The 15,897-nt window shown below is 38.6% G+C and overlaps 1 protein-coding gene across 1 annotated transcript in view; it reads left to right on the top strand.

Moving 5' to 3' along the window:
• The window catches only part of AGGF1 (angiogenic factor with G-patch and FHA domains 1), a 41,119-nt gene that overhangs the window by 22,358 nt on the left and 2,864 nt on the right, over positions 1-15,897 (top strand). Inside the window, exons 9-13 of the mRNA XM_079760730.1 lie at positions 8,420-8,521; positions 9,557-9,722; positions 11,194-11,276; positions 14,467-14,594; positions 14,722-14,821. Of these exons, the coding sequence (XP_079616856.1) occupies positions 8,420-8,521; positions 9,557-9,722; positions 11,194-11,276; positions 14,467-14,594; positions 14,722-14,821 (579 nt within the window). The remainder of the gene's footprint in view (positions 1-8,419; positions 8,522-9,556; positions 9,723-11,193; positions 11,277-14,466; positions 14,595-14,721; positions 14,822-15,897) is intronic.

Below are 15,897 nucleotides of genomic sequence, written 5' to 3'. Positions count from 1 at the left end.
GTATTGCTGTCAATCTCTCCCTTGATATCTTCCAGGAGTTTTTTTATGTATTTGGGTGCTCCTGTATTGGGTGCGTATATGTTTACCAAAGTTATTTCTTCTTGTTGGATTGCTCCGTTTAGTATTACGAAGTGGCCTTCCTTATCTCTTTTTATGTCCTTCACTTTGAGATTTAATTTTTCAGATATAAGTATTGCTACCCTCGTGTTTTTTTTCATTTCCATTCACCTGAAAAACCTTTTTCCATCCCTTCACCCTAAATCTGTGTGTGTCTTTTTTTCTGAGGTGGGTTTCTTGTAGACAGCAAATATATGGGTCATGTTTTCTTATCCAATCCGTTACCCTATGTCTTTTGATTGGGGCATTTAATCCATTTACATGTAAAGTTATTATTGATAGGTACTTGTTTGTCGCCATTTTTATTCTTTACCCCTGTGTTCCTTCTCCGCTTCCTATTTCTTATTTTTACAGCAGACCCTTTAGCATTTCTTGCATTGCTGGTTTGGTAGTAATAAACTCCCTTAGTCCTTTTTTGTCTGTGAAGCTCCTGATTCCACCTTCAATTTTGTTTGATAGCCTTGCTGGGTACAGTATTCTTGGATTAAGACCCTTCCTTTGCATGACTTTGTATATTTCAGTCCATTCCCTTCTGGCCTGATGTGTTTCTGTTGAGAAATCAGTCGCTAGTCTGATGGGGGAGCCTTTGTAGGTAACTTTCTGTCTCTCCCTGGTCGCTTTTAAGATTCTTACTTTGTTGTTGGTGTTTGCCAATTTAATTATAATGTGCCTTGGTGTTGGTCTTTTGGCGTTCATTTTGCTTGGGACTCTGTGAGCTTCTTGGATTTGTTTGGGTTTTTTCTTCCCTATATCAGGGAAGTTTTCTGTCATTATTTCTTCAAACAAGTTTTCTATTCCTTGCTCAGTTTCCTCTCCTTCTGGCATCCCTATTATGCGGATGTTGTTTTGTTTCGTGTTGTCCCAAAGTTCCCTTAGGCTCCTCCTGCTTTTTAATTTTTTTTTCTAGGAGCTGCTCTACATGGGTATTTTTCCTATCTTGTCTTCTAGCTCACTGATGCGGTCCTCTGCTTCTTCTAGTCTACTCTTGATGCTTTCTATTGAGTTCTTTACAGCAGTGATGTCATTTTTCATTTCTTCTTGATTCTTCTTCATTTCCTTTTGGTTCTTACACATATTGTCGAATTTGTCTTCCATTCTTTTCATCCACCTCATGTCCATTTTCTCTGAATTCTTTCTCTGACAGGTTGCTTGCCTCCATTTCGTTTACTTCCTTTTCTGGTGATGCCTGCTTTTCTTTCATATGTGAGCTTTTTCTTTGTCTCCCCATGTTCTCTCTTCTCCACGTGTCTGGTTATGTATTTCTCTCTCTCCTGCGTTGATTTAAAGGCACAAAATACAACACACCAAGGAACAACACACAAGGCACTAAACACAAATGTATTCACGATATGAATAACCCCAAATAAAGGTGACCACCAGAGACAGGCGAATTAGAGGATAAGAAAGAAACAAGAAGAGAAAGAAAAAAAAAGGAGTGCAAAATGAAATTGGGAAAAGGAGAAAAAAAAAGAGGGAAAAGAGAGAGAATAAGAAAGAAGAGGGGAAAAAACTATATATGGGGAAAAAACTCCAATAGAACAGCCACTAATCCAAACACATGTCAGCAACAAGTACCTGGAGATGAATGCAAACTACAAACAACAACTAATATCAAGTGAGGAGTGGGAAAACAGAAGCAAAAAACAAAACAAAAAACAAAAAGAAAAAGTGAAACAATCTAACAAGCAAGCATAAAAAATCAATATAATCAACATTAAAGCAAACAACAACAAAAGGACAGAAAAAAAAATTTGGATAGTGAAGAAAGATAAGAGAGAGGTGTGTATGGACTTGGAGCAGGGGATTGGAAATTAGATATATAAGTAGGGTGAAATTTTAACAAGGTGTAAAAAGAAGGAATAGGGAAAATCTAAAGCAGGAATAGGATAAGGGAAACAGGACAACAAAAGGGGAAAAATGAGGAAGAGAGTGATGGCATAAAGTTAAAGTTGAGATAGAGTAAAATGATGCTAAAGGAAAGATGAAAATAGAACGTAGAACACTAATCCCAAAGTAAAATAAAGAGGAAATAAAATGACACTTTTTAAAAACAGGTAATATAGTAGTAGTAATAATACTGATTGAAAATAAAAATGTAATCATTAAAAAGATAAAATCAAGTGAGGAAAAAAGAAAAAATTAGTTTCTTAAGTAAAAGATGAAAAATGAAAAATAAAAATGTGCAGTAGTGAAGGTCATTCACTTCCTCTACTGTTCTGTTTGGCACGCCTGTTTCCTAGTCAGGACAGTATTGAAGCTCCCTGAGTTCCACTGCTCCTCAGTGTTGTAAGCCAATCCTGATTTTTAAGCAGGCAGTGTGTCTTAATTTCTTGTATTCCTTTATTTGTGATTACACAAGAGTCCATTTGTGATTCAACCCCTGGGTGGCAGTGTTTCTGGATTGACCTCCGGGTCTATAGGTCCTCTCTAGCTAGTGTTTAGATTTGTTTTCCTTGTAGCACTTAATACCGGTTTTGGGGAGTGGGTTGCCCCAGAGCTGGTTCTCTGATGGTTATTCCCCGCTCTGATCCCCAGGTTCCAGAAAAACAACTTTCCCTTGCAGTCTCTTAGAGTGTCCCCAATTGGGTGATTCTATGTATTGGGCTTAGTAATCAGAAGCAAGGATTTAAAGAGTAAAAAAAAAAAAAAGGGCCAGAGTTAAGTGTGCAAACTCTAGGGCTGCGCGCAAGTCTGTGCAGTCTTTTTTCCCCTTGGGTCTAAGCAGCCAGCATACTTGTAAAATTTTTAGGCTGTCCTTTTGTGCCCAGATCAAAATGGGTTGCTTTTTAGAGTTCCCTTCTGTTAGCAGCTCTGTGGACCCCCTTCCACATTCACGGATCATGCCAGCCCCAACAGCCACGGATTTTTCTAGGCGCAGACTTCCCCAGGTCTCCAGTTCCCACGTGTGTGTTTCTCTCTCCTGCCGGGACCACAGACCTCACCTTCTCCCAGGCAAAAGCTGACCTTTCCGTGGTGGAGTGTAGAGCTCCTCTGAATCCATGTGCTTGCGCCACTTGGGAACCGGTGTTATCGGGTTCGCAGCTGTTCGGTGGGTGCCATAGTTGTAGATTCCCTGGGCTTTTCAGGCTCCTGATAACATCCACTTTCCCCTTCAAGATGGCGCGGTCTCTGTCTCCAAGCCGGTCGCTCTGGGAGGGAACCCAGCAGCAGTAGGGGCTGCCCGGTCAGGGGAGCCCCGTCTGACAGTCACCCACAGTCTCCTGGAGTATAGCTGTCCCTCAACTCACCAACAAACACTCCCCATGCAACCACACACTCTCCCTTTGTTTTCTCACTCACACACTATCTTGCAGTCTGCTTTCCCGTCGGCAGCCATTTTCCTGCCACCCAAATTATCTTGCTTTTTAACTTTCGTGTGAGCCTTTGTTCTTTTGCCCCCAAAGAAAACCCAGTCTGTAACTTAAATAGCAAAGAACTCCTTCCCCTACTCCAGTCTAAAAACACAAGTGGTTCACTGGTGGCATTTCTGCCTTTTCTTTATTTTTTTTAAACTAACATGTTCACTGGTGGGATAAATAATCTGTTAACTGTGAAGTCAGTTTGACAATATATATTACATTGAGTGGCCAGATTATGATGATCTGCATAATAATCTGTCCACTCAGTGTATATCCTATATAATAAAAGGCTAATATGCAAATTGGCCCCTCGACCAGGAGTTCAACCAGCAGGCAGGCCGGCCAACTGCCCATGTCCCCTCCCCCTGGCCAGGCTGGTCAGACTCCACCCATGCACGAATTCATGCACCGGAGGGGGGGGCCGGTGCATGAATCCAGCTCTGTGGACCCCCTTCCACATTCACGGATCATGCCAGCTCTGTGTGTGTATATACACAGACACGCATGCGCACGCGCGCACGCGCGCGCGCGCACACACACACACACACACACACACACACTGAGTGGCCAGATTATTATGCGTTCAGAGATCATAATAATCTGGCCACTCAGTGTATATCACACATATCCAAGTAGATAAAAAAAATTAACCACCCCCATACACACACACATACACACACATGCACACATACACAAACATACACACTTCATATCACTATTAGGGAAAAAAAACAGAAACAAGTATTTTACCACTGGATAAAAGATTTCATAAGTTAAAAGAAAAGGGGGAAAAATCATAGATGACAGGACAATTTTAAGTAATTTAAGTTTGAAGTTCTTTATTTATTAAGAAACAAATTTAAAAGGCAAACTAGGACAGTCAGAAAAATATGACAAAATATATCTCCTTTACATTTTAAAAGTTCATACAAATTCACTTTAAAACCCCACTGTGACACCAATAGATAAGTAAAGGACATAAACAATTCACAGTAGAGAAAATAACATAGTTAACATATGAAAACCAATCTTTCTAATAATTTAAGAAATACAAATGAAGCCAGAATGTCAGTTTTCATTCATCATATTTATTAAATATCACTCCTGTTGGGAGCATAATTTAGAACAGCTCTTTGGAATAAGGTTCCAAGTCAGGAGACTTGAAAATATTTAAACCCTTTGATATAGTTATTATTCTAAATAACCCAATTGAATAAAACATACGAAGGGCATGTAGAGGAAATTTACAGAATAGGAAACCCAAATGGCTAATAAATATAAGAAAAGGTTTCAGCTTCAGTAATAATCAGGGATGTGCAAATTAAAATCACAATGATGATATTTAATTTCACACCTCTTATGCTTGAAAAAACAAAATTCTGACAATACCAAGTGTTAAGTCTATTAGAACAACAAGAATTCTTATAGGCTGTTGATGGGAATATAAGTTGGTAAAACCACTTTGGAAAACAATATGGCAGTATTTAATAAAGTTTAAGATTTGCATATACTATTACTTAATAATTTTATTCCTAAATATATACTCCAGAGAAACACTTGCATTGTCCACAAGAAGATTTCATGTATAAGAATGTTCATAGAAACATTTAAAAAAAATTTTAATCTTAGGGGAAACAACGATATCCATTATCAGAAGAATATGTAGATTGTGGTGCATCTATACAATGGATTACCATTCAGCACAGTGGTACAACTGTGCACAACAACTGGATTATAACCTAATATTTAACCAAATAGGCAAAATAAAAGACATATGTATAGTAGCATACATTTGCCAGAACTCATCAGACTATACATTTAAGACCTATGCATTTCCTGTATGTAAATTATATCTCAATTAAAAATTCATACAGTATGACTCATATCAAGTTCCAAGCTAGGCAAAATAAACATGTATTGTTTATGGATACATACATATGTGGTAAAATTATAATGAGATGTGTCATTTATAATAAGTAAAACATAATATGCTAATTAGACTAGTCAGCTGAACAATCTTCTGGACAAAGCCGGGGCTGCGAGGGCTGAGGCAAGCCACCACAGCTGCGAGGGCCGAGCCCCTTGCATGAATTTCGTGCATCGGGCCTCTAGTCTATATATATAAAAGGCTACTAATGCAGTGTCCCCTCAGGGGTTCTTGGGAGTTCAGCCGGCAGCCGGGAAAGGGAGGCCCCGGCCGGCAGCCAGAAGGCCCCTATCAGCCCTGATTGCCAGCCAGGCCTAGGGACCCTACCCGTGCACAGATTTCATGCACCAGGCCTCTAGTCCTCCTATATAATAAAGAGATAATATGCAAATTGACCACCATGCCCTCACAAAGGTGGCTGCCTGCAACCAGGCCGACAGGGGGGTTAGTGAGGGATGACCAAATGACTGAACAGCAGGCTGTGTGGGGTGACCAGGCCAGCAGGGCGGTTAGCGAGGGATGACCAAACGACTGAACAGCAGGCTGCATGGGGCGATCTGGCTGGCGGGTGGACCGTGAGGGGCGACCAGACTGGCAGGAGGGACATTTGGGGGCAACCAGGCCAGCAGGGGGGGCAGTTGGGGGCGACCAGTCCGGTAGAGGGGGTCAGTTGGGGGTGACCAGGCCGGTGGGGGGGGTGGCAGTAAGAGTCGACCAGGCCGGCAGGGGGGGGCAGTTAGGGGTGACCAGGCCAGCGGCGGGGGGGGCAGTAAGAGTCGACCAGGCCGGCAGGGGGGGCAGTTAGGGGTGACCAGGCCGGTGAGGGTGGTGCAGTTGGGGGCAACCAGGCTGGCATGGGGGGGCAGTTGGGGTGACTAGGCCGGCAAGGGGGGGAAGTTGGGGTCCACCAGGCCAGCAGCAGGGGGCAGTTAGGGGCGACCAGGCAGGCAGGCAGGTGAGTGATTAGGAGCCAGTGGTCCAGGATTGTGAGAGGGATGTCTGAATGCCGAAGTCGGACATCCTTCGAGGGGTCCCGGATTGGAGAGGGTGCAGGCTGGGCTGAGGGGACCCCCCCACGCATGAATTTCATGCACCGGGCCTCTAGTAATTAAATAAACATCAAACCTCTGAAAAGGAAGGGTGGGGAATAGATGGAGTGAGGTATACATCAGTGGATACTTTATTTTAAATATCTGAGGCAAATATGGAAAAATTTATTAAAGCTGGGTCACAGGTAGGTAACTTCAATATATTCTTTTGTGTGTTTGAAACATGTTTATGAAATTTTTAAAGAATAACCTTATTGTGATATAGTTTATACACCATATACAATTTGCCCATTGGAAGTATATAATTCAGAGGTTTTTAGTGTATTCACAGAGTTCTGCAATCATCACATCAATTTCAGAACATTTTCATCACCAGAAAAAGAAACAAACTGAATAGTAGTCACTCATTTCTTTCCAACCCCCCACAGCCCTATGCAACCACCAGTCTTGTCTCTATGGATTTGCCTATTCTGTATATTTTATGTAAATTGAATTATATAACATGTAATCTTTTGTAACTAGCTTTTTTACTTAGCATGTCTTCCAGATCCATCCATGTTGTAGCATATGTCAGTACTTCATTTCTTTTTATTGCCAAATAATATTCCACTGTATGGATATACTACATTGTGTTATTTGAATTGTTTCTACCTTTTGGCTATTAACCAGTTAACTGCCACGATATTTTGAATTTAATTAAAAAAGATCTGCTGCTTGTGTCTATAGAAGCTTATGGCGTAGAAATAGTTAAGAATAATGCTGCTATGAACATTCATGTACATGTTTTTGTTTGGATGTATGTTTTTATTTTTCTTGATATAGACCTAGGAATAGAATTGTTGGGTTGTATGGTAACTCTGTTTAACTTTTTGAGGAATTGCCAGACCCCTCCAAAGCAACTGCACCATTTTACATTTCTACCGTATTGTATTGTATATGAATTTTTTAATTAAATATTTCTGCAGCTCTTTATCCAATTAAAGAGACATGTATTAAATACATGTCCAGTATTCACATATATGAGGCACTGTGATATGTACTAAGAGGCAAACAAAAATGTAAACTAATATAAGCAGTAATTGTAAGGAGTACAATAACATTCACATCTATAATAATAAAAGCGTAATATGCTAACTAGACCGACAGCCGAACGACCTTCCAGATGTCATTCTGGACATCCTTCCTAATGAAGCTGTGGTGGCGGGGGCTGAGGCAGAGGCGGTTAGGGGCGATCAGGCAGGCAGCCAGAGGCAGGTAGGGGCAATCAGGCAGGCAGGCAGAGTGGTTAGGGGCGATCAGGCAGGTAGGCAGGCGAGTGGTTAGGATCCAGTGGTCCCAGATTGCGAGAGGGATGTCCGACTGCCAGTTTAGGCCTGATCCAGTCAGACATCCCCCGAGGGGTCCCGGATTCCGAGAGGGTGGTGCAGGCTGGGCTGAGGGACACCCTCCCCCACTCCCACCCCCTGCACAGATTTCGTGCACTGGGCCTCTACTATTCATATAACTTCATAAGTATTAGATAAACAAAGTGCTGTAGAGCAAGGAGAGAGTAATTAGTCCTGAGTATTAAAAAACTGGAAAACTTCTCTGAGAATTTGACTTTGAATGTTTTAAATCACCTTTTGAATTAAGAATTTTTAATGATACAGACAAGTACTTATATTTGTTAAAAAAAATAATTTCAAATTGTTTATATGGTATAGTCTTAAATATATTATAGAAGTAGGAAAGGTAGGACACCTGAATTATTGATAGTTATAGGTAGAATTATAGGTGACTTTTTCTTCTGGAGCCTCCACATTTCTACCAGAAGCATCATAATACTTTTGTATTCAGAAAAAGTATTAAAAATAATAAAAGTTAAATTATCAGAGCCTAAACTCCATTGTGTCTTATCAAAGAGAAATTGTTATCTATGGTTTAAAAAAAAGTATACTACTTTATAATTATCTGGTTTCTTTTTTAAGTTCCATGCAGAAATTTATTTTGACCATGACTTACAAAGTTATGTCCTTGTGGATCAAGGCAGTCAAAATGGTACAGTTGTTAATGGAAAACAGATTCTTCAGGTGAGTATATATAAATTACTTGCACATTACTTTTAAAAATTGAACTGAAATTTATTATTCCTGAAGGCCATAGTTATTATGCATATCATTTGGTTAGGTCAGTGTTCAAGTCCAAATGTGTTACATGGAAGGGAATTCCCAGAAAGGGCTGAAGAATGATATAAGTTAATACTTGACTATTGAGTTTTGACTTCTAATTATGTATCTATGCCTTGTTTTAAGAGATAAATGCATTTAAAAATATGTTTTTATTATTTCAGAGAAGGGAGAGGGAGAGATTAATACATCAATGATGAGAGAAAATCATCCCTCACTGCCTCCTGCAAGCCCCCTACTGGGGATTGATTCCGCAACCCCAGCATGTACTCTGATTTAGAATTGAACCTGACCTCATGGTTCATAGGTAGGTGCTCAAACACTGAGCCACACCGGCCGGGCGAGATAAATGTATTTTAAAGCTATTCAGACTAAATGATTTTTCAGCAGCTTTAGGGGTCCTTCCTTTTTGTGTTTTTAAAATTTTATTTTAATGAAAGTGTTGCTAAACTTTAAATTCCTTGAAGGTAGGGGCTATATCAATCCAATTAACTCTTCTATTTTCAACATGTAGCAAAGTGCTTAGCACTGAAAGGGAGCCGTATTCTTAGAAAATGAAATAAAATGAAATTGTCAAGAGAAAAAGAATAATGATGCACTTATCCCCTGAACACTTCGTCTTTTTTACTAGAATTATTTGTTTTGGTACTAGATTGTTTACAGTTTGGGTGGGTATTTCTCTGATAGGATTGGGCATGGAGATAGGAGGTTGTGATATTTGATAATATAAAAATCAGATGTTCCTCATTTCTGTTATCTTCTCCACTAGTAGAACATTATGGATCATCCTCAAGTTGTGGAAATGTGTGTGCATATATGTGCCTATCTCATTGAGAACCATCTTAAAAATATTTTTGTTATAATCAGACATTACTTCCATTTGACATAAAATAATCATATATAACTCTTGGATTTCTGTTTTGTCATTTCTCCCCTCAGCCTAAAACTAAATGTGACCCTTACGTACTTGAGCATGGAGATGAAGTGAAAATTGGAGAGACTGTGTTGTCCTTTCACATTCACCCTGGCAGTGATACCTGTGATGGCTGCGAACCAGGGCAGGTTAGAGCTCACCTTCGTCTTGATAAGAAAGATGAATCTTTTGGTATGTGAAACTGTTTTTAATGTGTATGATAACTTCTAAATTCACTGGAGTGTGCTAAAAATGTATCAGTTGGCTACCAGCTTCATATCTTGATATAATAATGTATTGAGAGAATTTATATATATTACTGATTTTAAAGAGAGGAAAGGAGAAAGGGAGGGAGAAAAGGAAGTAGGGAGAGGGGGAAGGAGGAAGGAGAAAGAGAAACATCAATGAGCGAGAAACATCCATTGGTTGCCTCCCGAGCTCTCCCTGACTGGGGATTGAACCTGCCAACTTTTGGTACAGGACAACGCTCTAATCAACTGAGCCACACTAGCTAAGGCGAGATAATTTATATTTCAATAAATATTGTCAAATGAGACTAAGAAATGACATGTATTCAAATTTGAGAACTAGGCTAGTCTATTATGATTGTAGTTGATTTTTCTGTGTAATAACTTAGCTGCTCTTTTATAGCATTAGGTTACTTTCTGACTAGGAGATAATCATTAGCGCTGTCTTTGCTAATCTAGCTACGTATTCTTCAGAAGAGTAATTGTGACACAACTATAATAAAGTTGGTTTCCTTTTAACATTTATTTACTGATTTGAAAAAGTCATCCACAGTTAAACTCTGTCATATAATAGTAACATCTATAATAATAAAAGTACAGTATGTTAATTAGACCGGACGTCTTTCCTTCCGGACAAAGCCACAGCGGGCGGGGACAGAGGCAGAGGCGGCAGAGGCCCCCAGCCGTGGTGGGGATGCGGGGGTCGGGGCCAAGGCCCTTGCACGGATTTCGTGCATTGGGCCTGTAGTAGAAAATAGTAGGCCACGATATTAAGAGTTATTGGTTGATAGGCTTTCCTACTGTAGTTTATGTTGATGTATCATCTAAGTATATACCATGATTTTCTGTAGAAAGTAACACTGTAGGAAGTTGCTATTTTGCTTTAAACTCACTCATCTAAGGCTTTTAAAATTTAAATAGATACCTTGAACTAGTAAGAACTAATTTTTTTCACATCAGTTTCCCCCCTAAATATCAATTTTACATGGTCATTGTATATTTTTCATTTTCTGATGCTAGATAATGAAAATAAGTATGACACTTTACAAAGTAATGTGAATCTTGGGTTCTGTGGTTTTTCTTTTGCACATGCCTGCGTTTCTTTGGAAAAGTCACAGTATTTGAGAATCTTAGTGTTTGGTGTTTCTTTTGTTATCTGTACTATTACATTCCTGTAATCTTTGGGTTTTGGTTTACTTTCCAAGTAGATTTAATTACCAAAATGCTGAAAGGACATCATCACAACTCAAGATTCCTTTATATTAATGTTTATTTGCACTTTTGGTTAATTTATAGATGGGATGAGAATATTATTAATTAGTTTTTAATTATTAAATATGAGTATTAATTTTATATAAAATCTATCATCTTTAGTGAGTTTTTATTTTTAAATCAGACTCACTTTTTCCTTTTAGTTGGTCCAACACTAAGCAAGGAAGAGAAAGAGTTGGAAAGGAGAAAAGAGTTAAAGAAAATACGAGTAAAATATGGTTTACGGGTAAGGATGTTAAGCATTATTACATGTATTTAAAATTGTGTACCTGGTTTTGAATAAAAATGCTTTTAGATATGCATAGTCCACTTTAATATATATAAAAATAGTTATTTAGAATGATTTTGAGGTTTATATAATTTCTTTTAGTTGTTTACTGTTACCTTAACAACTGTTGAGGTTGAAGTAGAAAAATGGTAATAGTACCCTACATTTTTTTTATTTAATTTTTTATTGTTTAAAGTATTACATATGTCTCCATTTTCTTCCCTACATTTTGATAGCCATTTCTGGTTTTAAAAACCTTGCATTCAATGTTACCATCGAAGAACATAGTTGAAGGACTAATGCTGCCTGATTTCAAATTTGTTATAAATAACAGTAATACAGTATAGGATTGGCATAAGGATTACAGTAATACAGTATAGTATTGGCATATGTATATCTAGAATACATAATGAACTCTCAAAAATCAGTAAAAACAAGTCAATTAAAAAATGAGCAAAAGATTTGAATAGACACTTCCAGCTGATGTACAGATGTCAAATAAACACATGAAAAGATGTTCGGTATTAGTAGTCATTAGGAAATGCAAAGTAAAACCAGTTAAAAAGACTGACCATAACAAGTGTTGGTGGGCATGTAGAGGAACTGGAACTCACCACTCTAATCCAAGGTATTTATCCAAGAGAAATGAAAGCATATGCTCATACAAAAACTAGTAAACAAATGTTCATAGCAGCAATTTTTCTAATAGCCAAAACTGGAAAAAATTTATGTGTTCATCATGAATGGATAAATAAACTGTGGTATATATATCTGTGGTCAAATACTATTTAGCAATAAAAAAGCATGAGCTATTGATATGGGCTGGAATATGGATGAATCTCAATTGTGCTGAGTGAAAGTAGCTAGACAAGAGTGCATAGTATATACTTCTATTTATATAAAATTCTAGGAAAACATTTGGCTCAGTGGATAGAGCGTCGGCCTGTGAACTGAAGTGTCCCAGGTTCGATTCCGGTCAAGGGCACATGTCGGGTTGTGGGCTCGATCCCCATTGGGGCACTTGCAGGAGGCAGCCGATCCATGAATCTCTCTCATCATGGATGTTTCTCTCTCTCTCTCCCTCTCCCTTCCTCTCTGAAATCAATAAAAAATATACTTTAAAAAAAAATTCTAGGAAAACAAACTTACATGTGACAGAAAGATTGCCTGGTTGCCTGAATACAGGAGAAGAAGGATGCACAGGGAGGATCTGAGGGGTAGATTACAAAAAAGGACAAGGACACTTTTATGGGAGATGGATTTGTTTATTGATTGGGGTGATGGTTTCATAGGTATATACACATCTCAAAAGTGTCTAATTGTACACTTTGTGTGTAATTTATTGTATGTTAACATATCTCAATAAGGCTGTAAAAAGTATTGCCATTTAATCCTGTAAGTAGACCAGGAAGGTAATTAATATTTTCAGTTTACATTTGAGAAACTAAAGCTAGGGGTCACTCAGTTAGTAAGTGATAGAGATAGATGTAGAATCTAGGTCTAAATTAGTGTATTTGTTCAGTGCTTTTTACACTTCATGAAGATGTGGGAAAGATGCTCCAAAATAATATATGTACTGCAAAGTTGTATTTTTGTTGTTACTTTTGTGCTAAGGGAGAGAAATCATAATAGAAAAAAAAATGTCAAGGGACTAATTTGGGAGTAAAATAAGAGATATAGAAGGAGGGAATAAAATGTTTTCTCAAAAATTATAACTCGCCCTAACCATTTGGCTTAGTGGATAGAGCGTCAGCCTGTGGACTGAAGGGTCCCAGGTTTGATTCCAGTCAAGGGCATGTACCTTGGTTGCAGCCTCCCCCCCCCCCCCCCCCCCCCGCCCCCGGCCTGGGACCTGGTCGGGGCTCGTACAGGAGGCAACCAATCAATGTGTTTCTCTCACATCGAGGCAACCAATCAATGTGTTTCTCTCCTGGACTGCAAGAGGGCACAGGCCAGGCTGGGGGACCCCCCTTCCCTCCAGTGCATGAATTTTCGTGCACTGGGCCTCCAGTAAATAAATAAATTTTAACTCAATTTCTGAATCATCTTTCGGAGAAAAACCCATTGAGATCAGAGTTTCTGTTTTGCTTCTCTGATTACAAGCAAAATTAGGTAAAAACTTCTGTGGTACTTTCCTTGAATTGCTCTAGCAGCCCCTAGCAACTCTGTGGATGAATGTCATACTTTTTACATAAAGATCAACAAGTAGCCCTAACCGGTTTGGCTCAGTGGATAGAGAGTCAGCCTGCGGACTCAAGGGTCCCAGGTTTGATTCCGGTCAAGGGCCTGTACCTTGGTTGCTGGCACATCCCCAGTGGGGAGTGTGCTGGAGGCAGCTGATTGATGTTTCTCTCTCATCGATGTTTCTAACTCTTTATCCCTCTCCCTTCCTTTCTGTAAAAAATCAATAAAATATATTTTAAAAAATCTTTAAAGATCAACAAGTAATAACAAAGGGTGGAGAGAAGCCTTCTCTGAAGCTCCAAGCTGAATTGACTACCTCCTCTTTTGTGCTACTGCCACATACTATGTATACCTCTATTGTTGAACCAATCATACTGTAGCTTGCTAAAGATTATGTGTCTTTTCTTCCTGGATTATAAATTTCTTTGCATTCTGTCACCTAGCATGGAGCTTAACATACTCTTTACTTAATAAGAGTAAAGAGCATGGCCTGGCTGGTGTGGCTCAGTGGTTGAGTGTCCTGGTCAGGGCATATCCCGAGTTGCTGGCTCAATCCCCAGTGTGGGGCGTGCAGGAGGCAGCTGATCAGTGATTCTCTCTCATCATTGATGTTTCTATCTCCCTCTCCTTTCCTATCTCTGAAATCAATAATAAAAATTTTTTTAAAGAATACAGAGTATGTTAAGTCCCATGCTTAACATATTCTTTACTCATAATTCATATATGATTTATATTCTATATACAATTTGTGTTTTAGTACAACTTTGAATAATATAAACATTTTAAAGGGGATGGAATAAAAATAGCATATTCAATAACATAATTGTCTTCATTTATATCATGGCTTGTCTTAATTAATTGTTTAATAGAGACCACATTGAACAATATCGCTAATAAGGCAGATATACAGACATTACATTTCTATATATTTGTTTTCTTCATTGAGTATTTTGTATTTATAAAGAATACAGACTACGAAGATGAAAAGGCATTGAAGAATCCAAAATATAAAGATAGAGCAGGAAAACGTAGGAAGCAGATTGGAAGTGAAGGAACTTTCCAAAGAGATGACGCTCCTGCATCTGTTCATTCGTAAGTATTAACTTTTCCAAAGTAGTTTCTAAAGTAGTTGTACCAATTGTTTTTAATTTATTCATTTATTATAAATGTGACCTAAGTGGTCTTTTAGAAATCAATTATTATCTTAATTTTTTTAAAGTGAAATTACTGATAGCAACAAAGGTCGGAAGATGTTGGAAAAGATGGGTTGGAAGAAAGGAGAGGGCCTGGGGAAGGACGGCGGAGGAATGAAAACCCCGGTAAGACCTGTGTTTTCTTTCAGTCTTTGTTCTTCAGCAGGGATGTTTACTGTGCACCTAGTATGTGCCAGGCATTGCCGTAAGAGCTAGTAGTGTAGTAGCAAGCAAAAGCAGACGTGATTACTGCCTCAGTGGCATTCATGATTACCAAATATATATATGTGCATTGTTTTATTTTGTTTTTAATATTTTCAGGAAGCCTCTTAAGAGTTTTTTCTTCAGTGGAGCTAGGATAGTAAATGTTATTTCCTGAGCCAAAGGTTTTTTGTATCTTTTAGCTGTTTTTAATGATTTCCTGGCACTAAGCATTTACAAGAGCAGTTACAGTGTTACTTTACAAATAGGCAGATTTTATATTAGCTGGAGAATCTGTTTTGGGTTCAGGAATCAGAGCATGTAACAAGCAGTAGAGAGAATAATGTTTGAAAAACAATACAGTGATTTAATTCCACAGTCCCTGGTTCATCAGAATTCAGATTATATTTCACAAAAACCTTACAAAGTAACATGACCAAAGAACTTTCTTTATAATTACTTGGTGCCTAAAGAAATAACGAATGAATCACTGAGTTTAATGTAAATCTTCTCATTCCATTGAGACACAATGGGAAGAACATGGATTTTATAGCTAGACCTAGGTTAGAATAGTGCTCTGCTGCTTACTGTCTGCGGTACTTAGGGCAAGTTTGGACTTCAGTTTTCATATGTAAAAATGGGGATAATAACTGGTTTTCAGTGATGTCATGGAGATAAAGCCTGACATACATTAGGGACTCAGTAACTGGGAGCTTTTAATGGTTCTCAGCATAATGAGAAGTATTCCCCTCCTTTTATGAAAATAAACAATTGAGTTCTTTTTACGACTCTTAATGTTTAACCTACCTGTTCACTTACTTAGGTGAGGCTAGGACAGGTTTAAATACATCTGTTGCCTGTACTTTTGGTTAGAGTAGGATGACAGATTCTGCAGCATTTCCATGAATTTCAGTGCTATTTAAGGAGCACTCTATTTGTTGTCGAGGGAACTGTCCTTATTGACAGGCAAGACAATGTAGAAAAATTTAAGTTCCACGTAA

The sequence above is a fragment of the Cnephaeus nilssonii genome, assembly GCF_951640355.1.
Source record: "Cnephaeus nilssonii genome assembly, chromosome: 2".
Taxonomy (NCBI): domain Eukaryota; kingdom Metazoa; phylum Chordata; class Mammalia; order Chiroptera; family Vespertilionidae; genus Cnephaeus; species Cnephaeus nilssonii.
This window is presented reverse-complemented; position numbering and strand designations above follow the sequence as displayed.